Below are 15,625 nucleotides of genomic sequence, written 5' to 3'. Positions count from 1 at the left end.
ACTGGATACCACGACTATTTTAAAGAGCTTCCTAACATGAGTAATAAGAAGCACACATGTTGCTGAGAAAATAAATTGCATCAACCGTTCAGGGCACCACACAGGGCAGACCCTGTGCAGGATGTGGTACATGAGATGATGAAAGCTGGCACCACAACCCATCTGCATGACAAGGTGAATGAGGGTTACATGGGTGACCTGAACTCCAGCAGGTTCTGAAAGGTCCTTCTCTTGGCACTGTTAAGATTCTTTAATGTTGTTTTAATGAAGGGTTCGGAAAAGCAGGACTTTTTGAAATAAATATTTTCACACACTTATCAATGAATATACTTCAGCTTCTCCTAAAACCTATGGCTTTTGGTGCAAGGGAATGAGAAAAAATCTCCTCTAGAAATCAGGAGCATACAGATTGCTAAAGAAAATACTCTTTTTTCCTGCTTTGGAAAATTAGGCTTTCCAGACTGGTCTACTTTCTTCCCTATGGTATGAAATTCCACAACACTGATTTTAAGGAGAAACTAGACAGATTGGAGCCCTTGGAGTGTACACACAGCACACGAGAGAGAAGGGCTATGCTTCCCTCGGGTAGCTGGACAACAGGGCAGATTGGAGACTGGCTACCAGCTCCTGGAGTTGCCATATTCAGCCCTGGGATGAGGGTGCTGGAGAAGGCAGTTGCAGCCCTGCTGTGATGTGACGAGACTGTGGATTTTCCCTTTCCTCAGGCCTCACCAGAGAAAGGCTAGATACTGTTAGTGGTGGCTGAATATTGGCCAGATTATGGGGCATGTGGGTAGAGCCTATATTTATTTTTTTTAAAGTATATATTTGTTTGATGTGTTGCAAGCATCTGCTTAAGATTTCTGTGCTTATCTAAGGGGAGGAAAGAACCCATTCTCCCCAAAGTCAATTCAGTGCAAGAAAATGTCGTAACACTGCTGGGCCCCTTTGTTTCATCCTTCGCCAAAGGGACTCCATAATTCGTCTCCTACTTCTTGGAAAGCCAAGAGCAGTGGCTGGCAATTAAAGGCATCTGCTGGGCTCATGAAAGGAAAGGCATGCATGAGATATGAAGGATGGATGACACCTGAAATGACTAAACTCTTGCCTGGCGCAGACTGGACTGATTGCAGCATGTCTAGCAGGATGTGCAGAGTGTTACAGCAGGTATTGAGATAAAAAAGAAAAACCAAACTAAACCCAGTTTGATAAAGGTTCCCCCCACCCCATCCCTGAAGGAAGAGATGCCAGCAACTCTGTGGAGCCTGCTAAGGACTCTATTTTTCACAAGGCAAGTAGGAAGAGGCAGTAGTACAAATCCCAGTCAAATAGAGTGATTAGCTGAGTAGAAATGATACTTCAGAGACCAAATGGCCAAAAAAAAAAAAAAGAATACCAGCAACATAGAGACGTGGATGTGGAAAGAGAAAAGCTTTGGATTGTTCAGAGCAGATGCATATGGAATGATAAAATAAAGACAGGAAGAGCGATGAGTGATCCAGTTTGTTACTCACTCCATTTTTCATCATTCAGATCTGTAATCATAATCACTCATGCACAGAGACCTCTTTTTTTTAGCAGGCTGCCTGAGGGATCAGATGTGCTCACTACCATAAGGTATCACCTAGACCAGTGTCCAGACAGCCTGAGACCAGTGTCAGATTTGTCTGTACAATGAGAGGAACAAGAGCTATAGGTAAATATTTTTAATGAAATAAACACTAAAAACCCCACACCAGCACAGAACACTTGTGGTCAGTACTTTAAACCCAAAGTCCTAGGGCTCCTCTGACACCACCATTTGAAGTATTCAGTAGTGACCATTCTTAGAGATGCTCATCAAGATGGCACAGTCTCACACATGTGGTTCTGGCAATCCTATGACATGGTGGAGTTGTGCATAGTGTGTTTCTACAAGAAAATGCGTAGCAGTGGTACCAATCAGCCATAGCAGTGTTAGCGATGGTCAACACTCATGCAATTGAGTAACCAGACAGCAAAGCTGTACTTGCATTCAGGGCTGGTTACAAATTAAGCAAAAAAAGTGATTATATTGCCTTATTTGTTCATTCTTTGATATGTCACCTGAGTGCTTGCACATGGAGAGCTTAGTCCAAGAGGAATCAGCTGAAGTCTTTGGACTTCTGCAATTCTGGAAAACTGAATAGGTTTTTCAGCACTAGCTAAAGCAGAAACATTAGTCTGACACCAGGTTTGACAAATTTGAAACAAATTCTCATTTTTCTATGATCCATCACATAAGAGAGATGTGGTATTAGAGACATGTGGCCCAAAAGGTACAGTCTTTGGTGACCAGGAAAAAAATTGGCATGTAAACTGAGGGAAATTGTACTTGTTCCTCTCCACTGCAGATGCTGGATGATGAACTCTTGATCTTTCAGGTGGATGGTGATTCATTTGCTGTAAGGACACTGAGCCTCTCTCTCTAATGCCTCCCCAGAAATGGTTTGCTTCAGGGAAGCTAAATTGAAAGGTTTTGTGCTGCAATAAATTTTACAATACTTCACATCTGTGTACCAAAATATCAGAAAGTCCATCCTGTGGACAAGACATGCAGCCCTGCCTAAGGTATGTCTAACCTCTCGTAGCAGAAGCAACATAAGAAATAAAGCAAGTGGAAACCTACTTCTCCCTGGACCCTCTCCCAGTCCTGGTATTTAGGGACATGACTTAGGATTGCAGTCAAACTTAACAACACTAATGGATTTGTTCCTCATGAAGTTATCTTATCCACATTTGAACCCTATATCCTTTTTGATCTGCACAGCATCCTCATGTAAAGGGCTACAAAGTTTAATCATACACTGTGTAAAAAGGCACTTCTTTCTGTTTGCTTTAAACTTTCTTCTGGATTATTTCATTAGGAACACATAAGCTGTGATAAGAGAAATAGTGAATTGTCATTCCCCATTCAACCCATCCATTATTTTACAGACCTTTATTATACTCCAACCAGTGCTGACATCCCATATGCTGTGCTTGGACACTGCCTTGCAGAGTGCTCTCTGGTGCAGGCCAACTCAGTACCACCAGTGCACAAGTTATACTCTGGCCATATTTCTTCTTCTAGCACAGATGTAGCTTACTTGTCCCTCCTGTCTTTCTCTCATCCTTCCTTTTTCTAACACATTGATTTTTAAATCCAGTGATGGGCATAGTATGGTTTCTTTTCTTGAAGGCAAGGGAATCACAGAAGCCCAGAATGTTATCTGTTTAAAACAAAATAAATTAACAAATGAAACGAAAGTTCAGGAATAAACCAATGAGAAAATAAACCACTTTAATTCAAATTATCAGGTGTTAATCACACTTGGAATATAAGATTATAAACAGCTCCAACTCAGGAAGGTGAATTTAACACATATTGATTTAAAGGATACAAAAGAAGTGTTTGCTTATTTATCCAAAAGCTTAAAATAAAACAATATGCCGATACCTTTTTTTTGCTTTTAAAAACTAAATTTAACCAATTCTTCAATAATAAAATATACTACCTATTATACAAAAAGGACATAATTTTATTCACAGTTGACAGTAAAGTTGCACAATCATAATATTAAAGGTGAACTGCAATGACATTTTCATTATATAACTCCTATTATTACATGTTATGACAGTTAGAGCAGCACATAAAAGCTTTAATCTGGCTATTGTTATGTTAGGAGTTGCACATACAGAGAAGAAATACATAGTTCCTACCCCAAAGGGTTACAGTCTAATCTAAAATTGCCCATTAACAAGGGATGTGTCTCAACTGAAAATCACAAGTATGCAAAGGGATTTATCCTGTCTTTGTTTCTTATCTGACGGAGGCTTCCAGATACATAGTTACTTTTCACTGTCAACTACTATAAAATAGTTGTTTACAAATAAATGACTTTTCTTTGAAGTTTACCAGGTCTGACTTGAAGGTCATTTCTGGTTTCTCCTTAAGAGTTCCCGATTCTGCTTTTACCTTAGCAGTCAAAGTAGTGACAAACCCAACAGTTACTAGGTATTTCTGAGATTAATGACAGTTTGGAGGAGAAAATCCAGTCCTGGACTTGAATCTAGGCCAGTACTTAAAAATCTGAGTGCCCTTTCAAACGAGATATTTTCTGCCAGGATAATGCCCCAAAGAGGCACAGTACTTAATTGTCATGCCATTGTTCACATCCCAGATTTTGCTTTAGAACATTCTCATAATTTTTAAGCAACTATGAGCCAGCTTGGCACCATTCAGGTGTCTGTACACATTACTTTCACACTAAAGATAGTAAATTTGCCCATATACCTCTTAGGATTTCCAGATTGGTTCTTGCTATCCTCTCTCAGTACAACGACAGTAACATGTACAGGAGGTTCCCCTTCCTCTTTTTAAATCTCAGACAGCCCTCAAATTAAACAGGATTGTGCCATAAATGAGTCAGAGTAGAAAATGAGTAGGATTTGAAGGAAAATAAAGCATTTCTCTTCACCTCTAATTCTCACTATGCAACTTGGTTTTGAACTTCAAGCTATAGTATTGGAAACAGTCAGACTACAAAAATAAATCTATCTATTGCTAGATCGTAAATTTCTAGGAAATAGAGACTGGGATCCTTAAATAAAAGGAAAAGGAAAAAAATAGGAAAAGAAAAAGGGGGAAAAGGAAGGTTGTTACCATCACAGCTCTGAGGATTTGCAGAGATGAGGACACATTCTCCAGCAAACAAAGCAAGGAGCTATTGGGAGTTGATTCACAGCCTCCCTCTGAAAATAGAGTCATGTGCACAAGCAATCAGATTTGCACTAGGACAGAGAGCTGAGGCCTTTGGAGTATTTCACCTCAATTGCTTATGGTTAATAGTGCCCTGTAACTTCTAGCACTAAACAACACAGTACACTGCCAGTTTATTTGAAACTTGAGGTTTAGACACCAAATGGCATTGAAAATGAGAACTGAGGCAGGGTAGTAGATCAGCATACTGAAGGGAACATTTTTAAGCCGTTTAGCAGGAGTTTATTGCTTCAGTGCAGGAGTCTTTGAGCGTTCAAGCATGACAGGGTGTGCATTGTTGTGCCAGAGCTGCCCGCCATGGGTGTGTGTGGTGTGTGGCATTGGGCCAAAGCCCCCCCCCCCGCCCCGTTCAAACACACCCGCACAAGAAACATGATTGAGGCAGAACAAAGCTTGTTCCTGTTGTGCCTCCCACTGATTATAAAATAGATCTGTATTGTTATAAATAGAAAATGACTGGTGACAAAGATGCTGCTTTGACTCACTCATGAAGCCGAGCTCTTACGCTGCGGTTCCCGATGTCAGACCAATTTAGTGACGGTGCTGCAGGCAAAAGTCTCTGATTCAGGGTTGTCCAGTCCACACCTCATGATGGCTTAATCACATTTCATCACAACAGGGGATTCACTGTGCTCCTTCCATTCACCCAAGGATGGTCCTAGATGCCTTCCGAAATGCACTGTGCCCACTGCAAGGCTCAGATTGCTAAATATCAAATTGCCCTCCACAAAGACTGCCAAAGTATCTGGATCTGTGAAGCTGAGATCCTGCTTCTACACAAATAAATAGTGCAGTTCTTGTTCTTTCCAGCAGGAACAAAATCAAAGGCACAAAAATAATAGGGTTGTTTCGAAAGTGTTTATGCCACCTTTTATCCCAATACACTTTACAGCATTATTGAATTAAACAATGCAGTTAAATATGTGAATATTTATATACATTCCATTTCTATGTTGTACAATAAGTAATTAAAAAAAATCCAATGGAGATTAGAACTAAATCTTAAGTGCCACTTGCAGTATCTGGAGTGTTCTTGTCATTTAGCCCTAAACATTCTCCTTAAAATAAACTCTAATCTTCATGCTTAAATTATTTAACGAGAATCATACTCTACATGTATTTCATACCACAGTTTGTTCCAAAAGCTGGGGATAACCTCTTATTTCTCAAAAGCTTTTTAAATCTTCCTTAAGAAAAAGTAGAATATATGTTGTTTGCAAATTCTGTTTACTTACTGCATACTTCCAAACTAAATTAGTTAATTCAATGAAAGGAAAGAAAAAAGTGAAGTAAAAAAATAAAAAGATTAATGTGGTGCCCATAGCCATTTCCCAAATTATTGTGAGTTTATAGACCTAGGGGGACAAGGAAAGAGCAGCTTCTCAGCAGCACAGCAGAATAGGCTGAAATGACCCTGTGAAACCCAAGTGATTCTGGGAATTAAAGGATGTTCATTCCTCTTATAGTTCTACACTGCAAACTACTTTTAGGGCTCCCAGTGGTACCCATTAGCAACAGCCAAGCTTTTCTGTTTTAATTTAATTTAATTTAATTTCCACCAACTAATTCCACCCTGTGGTGAGAACTGACAGTATCATGTTGAGAACCATTAAAGCATATTTGGATTGTTTTTAGTTTGTGTATATATATATAAAAAAAAAAATCCCCCACCCTTCTTAGTTTTCTTTAAACAAGTCACTTCATAATAAGAGTGAGGCAGACACAATGGAAGCATAGTTATACTGTGGGATACCACCATAGGGAGTGTGGTTATAGATACAGCAGAACATGCCTTGGCATTCCCCTGCCAGTGTGGCCCGGTCCCAGCTTTGCTCTGAACCTCCCATGATACACCAGAATGGAGCCTGGCAGCACTGGTGGTGTCCCTACAGCTACTATTGGGACAGAATTGGTGTCCTGCTTCTGTAGTAAGACCCTATATATCACTGCTCCTTCCTTTTCTCCTTCAGAGTTTTCTGTTCTCTAAGGACATCTTCATACTTGAAACATCTTCATGCTTATGTAGCCTTGGGCTCTACTGGGAATTCCTATTGGGAATTCCCCCACTGGGAATTCTGCCACCAGATTTCAAAGAGAGAGAATAATAAATGCCCTTCATTAATATAGGCTTTTTTGTCATGACTTTTAGGCCCCTCTCCAGGCAAGCAGGCAAGCACATGTTTAACATTAAACACGAGTAGTCTATTCACATGCTGCAAGCTAAAAGTGCTCATTAGCACTGGATCATGGCCCCAGCTGAGTTGCTAACACACTTCAGCTAGAGAGACAGGCTGGAGAGGAAGAGGTAGCCCAGCATTAAAACCTTTCCCCGTGGCTGTCCTGTCCCAGCACTGCCCTCCCGCCAGCCACAGGCTGGCCACGCAGCAGCAGAGGCATGACCCACTGAGCCACCACAATGTTGTCATTCAGAGCTCTTTAGCTGATGAGCACAGCTCAAAACACACCACATTCAAGTGCATCCTCTGGAGTCTTTTCAGCTTTAGCATCGCCCCAATGAATGGCGAAAGGGGAATGACTTGGGGCAGCAGGGGAATAACAGGATTGCTGTGGTCTCTGAGACTCTGCTGGGTCCTGTAAAGCTGCATGGTGAATGCCTGAGGAGTTACATGGGGCTCTTCAGACTTATGTGTCACATATTAAAACACAGACTGATCAAGACTTCAAAACCCTCATTGAACAGTGTTTCTCTGCTTTCCTAGGACTGGAGTGTTGCTTGGGACACAGCACAAGAAAATCAAACATATTAATGCTCTTTGCTTTCCTTGCAGATGAGCTAGAAGGGAAAAGAATGGAACAGAACCTTTCTTTTGATTGCCTAGCAGTCAGATAGTGGGCTGTCATAGCTCAACTCCCTTACAAACCAGCAGATGCCTCCTAATCAAGGAAATGGGAAATTTTCTAACACAGAGGGAACATCTCTATGCATCCTGGGGAAGTCCTTTGGCAATGCCACCTTAAACATAGTTATTTGCTCAGGTCTGCACTGAAAATCACAGTCCAGACTAAACAGTCTATGGCTCTTGGTTAAAGCATCCCAGATGAAAAGATACCTTTTGAAAAAATGCTTTTAATACTGTTTTCTCTACAAAAAGTCATTACCTTCTTCAACTTCTCAACAAACCTAACCTTCACAGCTTTCCTTCCTCCTCTGGAATTAACTAGGTCATTGCAGACATCAAAATTAATGAAGAGATGAAAGATTCGGCAGAAAGAGAAAATCTTACTCGAAAAATATTTCTTAATATCAAAAGCTATTCAAGAATAATGAATATATCTAGCAGAATAATTAACAAATGCAAAATTCCTGATGCTTAAAAGAACACACATGAAGGAGGGCACAAGATACTGGGCTTATTTTCTTCTTTAAAACACCAATTTATTTTTAAAAGTGAACATTTCCACGCACTTCTGGGGCTTTACATGAGTGGGATTTCCACTGCCTAAATTTTTGCAATACTTTAAACTGAGCTAAGTATCCAAACTCAGTTGATTCAGACAGGGGGCTCTCTTTGCTTCACTCCAAAATAAGGATGGGTTATGCTAAAACATCCTTCCTCGTCTGCCCATCCATGAGTACCCAGCTAATTAGCACTGTCAGAATGGTTGTGGTTAACCTGGAGTTGAATTTGAGGAGGGACAAGAGAGAGAGAAAGCTGAGGGGTTAAAATAAAACAAATACGTATTAAAAATAAACACTACATGTAATTCAGCTGAGCTTTCTTTTAGGAAACAAAGATGTCTAGTCTCTCTGTGATCTAGATTGTCACTCCTCCCTGGTAGTAGCTTTTCAGCTGATGCAAACATAAGAGTTACTTGTAGCTATATATTCCACACTAGACCTGACAAAACAATACCATTATATGGTTCTATCAGGAAAAAGAAATGTTTCATCACAAGCCCTTGTTTAAATAGTTTTGAAACAGATCATTCTTTTATCCTACCTGTACAGCAAGATGACCTCTTGGAATTCAAACAGTCTAACAGAGAACAAAAGTAACTAATAAATGGGATCCTCCAGCACTCTCATACCACTGCTAATAGAAGAAAAATCAATATTAGTTCCAATATGAATGGAGTGTTGGATTGACTGAACAGGGAGCTTTGAAATAAATATCTAAGAAATGTTTGGATGAAATGGACATCTTTACAGACATTTGGTCTGCATTTCTGAAATGTAGATGATTAAACCCACATTGTTGGCTACTTCCCCCTCCGCACTGTGTCTGTCTTTACATCTTGCAAAAAATTTATGAACAAAGTTATTGTAAATCTGCAATGTCTGTCTTGTCACTTAGATTCTTTTCAGAAATGCTGCCCTGCCAAAGTAGATATACAATCCTCTATGATTACTATTTATTACTTATAATTCTAAATACATTTGAAGGTCACCACATACACCTTGCCTAAAGGAGTCTAGAGCCCTTTAAAATCTCACTGGTGATGAAGTCTTGAGAACTGAGCTCAAAATCTTAGCAAAACAGTTTTCTATGTAGGATTTCCAGTATTTCCTGTTTCTGACTACAGATAAAGCCAAAAAAGCACAAAGGTGAGAGAAAGTTCCAGATCTGAAAACAGGAGCTTGGATTTCAAACCCAAACAAAGGTCAGGGAATGCCTGAACCTGTCCATAATCTTGGATCAGCCTATAATAGCGTTATGAGTAAAATGTTAAACTCTGATGCAGAGACTTGAATTCAGAAAGAATAGATGGGGCAGCTGAAAACCATTTCATTTTCCTCTTATTCTTTCTCATTTCCATCAACAGACTTTACCAAGACTTTTTCGGGGTATTGTTAGAAAATGAAGATATTTAAGGGGGTTTTTTTATTATTACTAATTCAAAGGAAGGTGGCTTGGGAACTTTCTTTCCCAGACATTTTAAAACATAATTTTTGAAAAACAGATGCAATTTGAGGTCACTGAGGCCAACCAATTGGATGAAAAAGAAGTGTTAAAAAAATACATTTACTGAAGTATGAAGTTCGAAAGATGAAATTCTTCTAAAATACATTCAAATATAATGAATATTTACCAAATTAACAATGTTTGGAGGTGGAGTAGTGCCCTACTTTTTTTATTTGATTCTCTTCTAGCAAAACTAAAGAAAGGGATATTGAAACATTACAGAATCACATAATTCAAAGGTGGAAATCAGCTCAGACCCTGAACAGGTTCACTTAGTTTGCTTGAGATCTGCTGCACATATAGATCTAATAAGCACAAACCAAGAATCTGCATCTCCCTCTGCATCTTTATTCAAAGATTCACTGCAACTATGATTAATCAAAGACACTAACTTAAGTAGAAACCTAGAAAAGACAACTGAGAGAAATGTAGATTAGTTGATTGGCATGCTCCTAGGCAAATCATACTGGAAGAAAGAAAATCCCAGTGACCATTAATCAGAGGACTTTTCACTAGAAACTAATTTGCAAAGCACTGCTACTAACACTTTTCTAAGCAGACAAAGCCATCTTGACCATTGTGCTGAGTGAAAACATAACCAGAAAGACAGATGAAAAGGTCTGAATCAATTAAAATAAATAAATAAATAATTGCTGTCATTTATCCAAAAAAAAAAAATAATTAAAAATAATTCCAATCTCATGAAGAAATGTTTTTAACAAGCCATATGTGCTTGTGCAGACACTTCTAATCTCATTAGATTTTTTTTTTGGATGCTACTAATGTTCTCTGAGCCAGCTGATTTCTCAGCAATATGTTAAAGGGTGTGAGCCTTTGCCCTCCAGTTTAACCATTATTAGAATAGCCCATTACAGAAGACTTCAGATTTCCTGGATTTTCTTCCAAGGTTTTGAAACTTCAGAACAAATTGACCATTGCATGCAAAACAATAGTCAACCACAAAAGATCTTCCCAGTCAACAAGCAACATTCTTCTCCCAGTTGGATTAGTGTGAAAAGTGGAATAATCTCACCAAAGCAACAGGATGGCTTCAGATTGTCATCAGCATCGCATGCCAGAGGCTGGCTTTCAATGCTGTCTCCAGTCCTCTAGCTCTTTGGCTGCACACAAGCCTGATGTTAGGTTTGCCTTGGTCACAGCTTGAAGTTTCCCTCCAATCAGTGCAGCACTAGCAGCTCTGATCAGGAGAGACACACTGGGTAACAGCTCAGCTTTATTTTATCATTGAAAACAAGAATAAATCTCCCCAAACTGAAAATCAAGAGCCATGTGCGCTGTTGTATGTATCAGGCCATGTGAGTTTCATGCAAAAGAGATACCATTCTGAAGTCACTAAAATAACACACAAATAATCACCAGAATAAGGCAAATTGTGTCAGGCAGACGCTACAGATGGAACAAAATCATCAGTTTCAGAAAACAATTCTAATTCAGAATCATGTAACTCAGATTGATAAACCCTGGATGAGTGGGACTAAGTCATCATGCATGGATTTCACCATGCTGCACACTTGATGAATTTCTGCCTGGAAATATGCCTCTTTCTTTTAGCCTTCCCTCTTTGAGGCTCTCAGAGCAAATTTCTCCTGGGGTGAAATGTGTACTTGAAAGTGACCAATCTCAAGCCCAATGTGAAGAAAGCACTTCCCCTGCCTGGAATTCATGTGCAGTTTCCCAAGAGAGTGATTATAAAGGAACTGGCAACCATAGAGTCAAGATGACAATATCCTACGTGGTTTGGTTTGCTGTGCCAGTTCCCTGTTTGCTGGAGTCAATACACTGTCCCCATTGCTGTGTCTGTCTGTCTCTACTAACTAGCAGATCCACTGGGCATTTTGGTAAGAGCTCCACTCTTCCAAAGGCTGCCACTCAATTAATTCTCTTTCATTTTAAACATTTGGATCCAACAATATCATGTTAACTTTATGCAAAGCAGCATCTGCAAGTCTGACATATTCACTCAGGCTTCCCCCTCTTGCAGCAAGTTAAAAATAAATGCCCCATAAACTCCTGGGCCTGCTGAAACAAAATATGCATTCAGAGAGATTTTTTTAAAAATTTATCTGCTAAGAGCATTTGTCTTTTAGGGTCAAACTCCTTTTCCCTTCCCCACTGCCTCCCCTTCATATTTTGCACCTACCCCAGCGATCTCAATAATACTGGGGGGAAAAGTGTAATTGAAATAAACTACAGAAGAACCAGTTCTAAGTGTTGCTAACTGTCTTACTTGAAATTTCAGCTAATATCCTATTTTTAAAACTCTGAAGAATAAAGGTGGTGTTATACACCCAACATGAAACAAGAAACTAGTAAAGTGGATTCATTTCCAATACTGATTGCAAATAATACTACTTGAAACAGATCTTAGGTTCAAATTTCTCCACTCGCTACAGTAGAGCTACCTTCTCTTTCTCTCTGGGGAGACGCAGGTTTGTCCCTGACCAATACACTGGAACAGGTGAAGTCATAGGGATGCCAACAACATAGCATAATGATAAAGTATATCTTAAGGCAACAAGAAGAGTCTGTAAAAGCAGATACTGAGCCACCTCTGAGGTCAGTTAGGACTTGTTGAGCCTCTTGGCCACATCTGCATAGGCTTGCTCAATTTCTTTGTCTGCTGCACAGGTGTTGGTGAATTCATCCCTGGCGTATGCATTCTTCAGGTACCGCCACAGCCCCGTCATCTCTGTTGGGAACTCAAAGTTGCGGTATTTCTTTGCAACAATCTAAACCAAAGATAAAAGAAGAAATAAAACATCTTGCCAGTGATATATCTCCAGATTACTTGTTAGAGCAATTCTTACTCTTTGGTATACAAGTAATAGCAAAGGAGAGAAATGTTTTGAGATTCAGGGACTCTACGATAGAACGTCTGAGGAGTGACTGTTGGCTGTCCCCTGTCTTGCAAGGATGCTGCTTGGCTTAAGGACACTCTGAGTCAGTGGCCTGGCTACTGGCATATGATGACTTTTATGGTACTTGAAGTTTATTAATTTTACAACATTGAATTTTGGTGGTTTTTACCAGTCTTGAGTACTTCCCTTGAAGATGAGGCACCACATAAGAAATAGCTCATTAGCTGAATCATAAAAGGCAAGATAGATTTAAGAGAAAACCATTGAGAACAATTATATCTAGCATATCTTCATATTAATTATTTTATTTATCTCCAACATTATATTCCATTTTATATATCTCTGTTTTTAATATATGTAGTGTTTTTTGCCTGGACAATGTTATTAGAGGATGTAACCACCTACAGCTGTTGGAAGGCTCTGTTCCTGCAAAGGAAAAATTCAGAGTGGCATGGGTACCATGACTGAGAAACCAAGGTGATTTAGCAGACATTAGAAACAGTAGTATTATACCAGGAAATTGTCTATCAAGGGAAATTTTCGATTTCTAAAAACACTCAGGCCCTTATTTAGGAAAGCAGTTGGGTGCATACTTAATTTTAAGCACCTGCATGGTCCCATTGAAGTCAATTGGACTAATCTGTGCTTAAAACTAGCTGGTTGGTTAAGTAGCTTGCTGGATTGGGACGTTACAGTTTTCCTGTAAGAATATACTGTATAGACTAATCCTGTGGTGACAGAACGAAGTAGCTGATAGGAAGGGATGGATTATCTGATATAATGAGTGCTTCCAATCTTAATTTTTCTGACAGTATAAAAGTGTTCCTGGGCATAAATTACATACATATGTGCCACAGAATTTCCCTTTTATTTTTAAAGCACATGGTAGAGCTGTTTTCCATCTCAGATTTCTTAGGACAGTCATGTTCTCAGAAATGACTGTGATTTGTTTTTATTACCAGGATCCACTTGGTATATGCAAGTCCAAATCCTGTCCTAAACTGCATTTAATTAAGCATTTTTGCCTTCAGTGATGCTTCACATACACATGTGGAAGGGAAAACCTGCTGGGCAACTTAAGATTTTCACAATTTCCAGCACACATCTTCCATCACATGAGGTTTTTTTTCCATCTGTAAAATGCTTTTCAGGCAATATTCTATGGCTATGCTCATCTGAGAAATATTTTCATTCTCTTTTAACAGCTTTCATTTCTTCCCAAGGAGACAGGAATCAGTAAGGGGCCATACATTCATTTTGCATTGTCTGACTCCAATGTCACCAATGAAGACAAGCCAAAGAGCGAGCTCAGTTTGTGAAGATATTATCACACTTCTTACCTGGTGACTTAGGCACTTTTTTTTTTTTTTCTTTTTCTCTTTTGCATGTGTGCAGTTAGCTCCCAGGTTCAGTTTCTGTTTTGGCTCACAGAGCCAAATTAGATGCATGACTTGGCTTTAATTCCTAGCTTTCTTGCTTGGCAAGGTCTGCCAGCTACTTGCTTTATTCAAAAGAAACATGTCACCTGATAAATTAAATAAATGTAACATTTAGAAGCCAAATTGGTGTACATCATTTGCAGTCTATACCAGCGACCACTGTGCATCTTAAATCTTGGACCTCGGTGGTGACTTTGATTTGATAACTTCTTTGTGTGAAATATCAGCTGGAACAAATATTTGCTATAAGATGGACTGCTGGTCTTAAGTTACAAATGGGTGGGAACTGACTGAAGTTTTTACATCTCTCGAGAATAACAAGAACCAATTCATTCGAAAGACTGGTTTTACTTGCAGGATAAAAATAAAGGACAAGATATTTAGATCTTAATATTGTTTTGCCACTGATTAGTGATGGGACAGTTTCCCTGTAGTCTAAAGATGAAGTTGCTGCAGTTAACCTAAGGAAATACTGAGGAGCAAACTTCAAACTGCTCTGCTAGGACTTAAAATATCTCTGCTGAAATACATGCTGGTTTTAGCACTTGGCTGTGGGAGCAGCGCACTTCCTTGTCAGATGAGATATCTTTGGCCATGGCATGGCATCTTTTACCTTGACAACATGGAGTTTGGGCAGAAGGTTGCAGTCAGCAAGAGTGAGGTCATCTCCATCCAGAAACTTGCGTTTTGAGATTTTCTCCTCTTCAGTGCTGTTTGCATCAATCTCCTCTGGCAGAGGATTTCTCAGATAGTCATCCAGCTTCTTCAGAGCCTTCACCAAGCCTCTTTCAAGGGCTTTGCCAAAAAAAATATGAATAAGTGATTAGGTAAGAATTATTTAGAAACGTTCATTTTCAATGGCTATGGCAGTATCTAGGAAAGAACAAAAAAAAAGAAGCCAAACCCCATTTCTTTGTTGTTAATTTGTGCTCCAATGACTACAGAATCTGATGACAAAATAGCCTAGCAAGCTCTGCCTGAGGCTAAAGCTCATCCCACAATGGGAACAGGAGACATGGGAAACTGTTGTGCCATGGCTTCTCCTAGGTAGCACAAAACCTCCCCTCCAAAGGAAAAAAAAAATCAACCAAAAAACCACAAAGTAAAACAAACAACCAAACAAAAAAACTCCACCAACAGTGAAAGAGATCATGGAAGGAAGTAACAGCTTGTCAGTATGATATATCAATAAAAAACAGATACCCTATGATATTCTTCTGGACTGTTGAATCTATCACATAACAAACTGAAGCCTTGTACACTGTTACTTTATTTTTCTAAGCAGATAGGTAGGACTGCAATTAAATAGCATTTTCTAGCATTAACTTCATCTCTAAGAAGTTGTAGTTTCACTACTTTTAATTCTCTTATGGAGTAATTGAAGGCAACACGTTAAACAGAGCTCTATGGAGCTGGAATATAGGCTACAACTATAAAAAGAATATGATGCCACACAAAAGAGATGAGATATTCAGCCACTGTTAAGATATCCCTTACTTCAGGTTCAACTTAGGTGCAAATTCTGGTTTTGATATGTCTCCAATACAGTGTCATCATGAAGAGGAGACTTTGGACCTCTCATTTGGATTATTAAAGACCATG

At 39.2% G+C, this 15,625-nt stretch overlaps 1 protein-coding gene across 2 annotated transcripts in view; it reads right to left on the bottom strand.

Annotated features, from left to right (window-relative positions):
• Positions 1 to 5,133: 5,133 nt before the first annotated feature.
• CLIC5 (chloride intracellular channel 5) overlaps positions 5,134 to 15,625 on the bottom strand; it is an 80,092-nt gene continuing 69,600 nt past the window's right edge. For both annotated transcript variants that reach the window (XM_061990175.1, XM_010206641.2), the window contains exons 5-6: positions 14,637 to 14,818; positions 5,134 to 12,455 (exon numbers count right to left, since the gene is read on the bottom strand). In XM_061990175.1, coding sequence (XP_061846159.1) covers positions 12,288 to 12,455; positions 14,637 to 14,818 — 350 coding nt within the window. In that variant the 3' untranslated portion in view covers positions 5,134 to 12,287. The remainder of the gene's footprint in view (positions 12,456 to 14,636; positions 14,819 to 15,625) is intronic.

This window comes from Colius striatus, chromosome 2 (genome assembly GCF_028858725.1).
Source record: "Colius striatus isolate bColStr4 chromosome 2, bColStr4.1.hap1, whole genome shotgun sequence".
NCBI lineage: Eukaryota > Metazoa > Chordata > Aves > Coliiformes > Coliidae > Colius > Colius striatus.
This window is presented reverse-complemented; position numbering and strand designations above follow the sequence as displayed.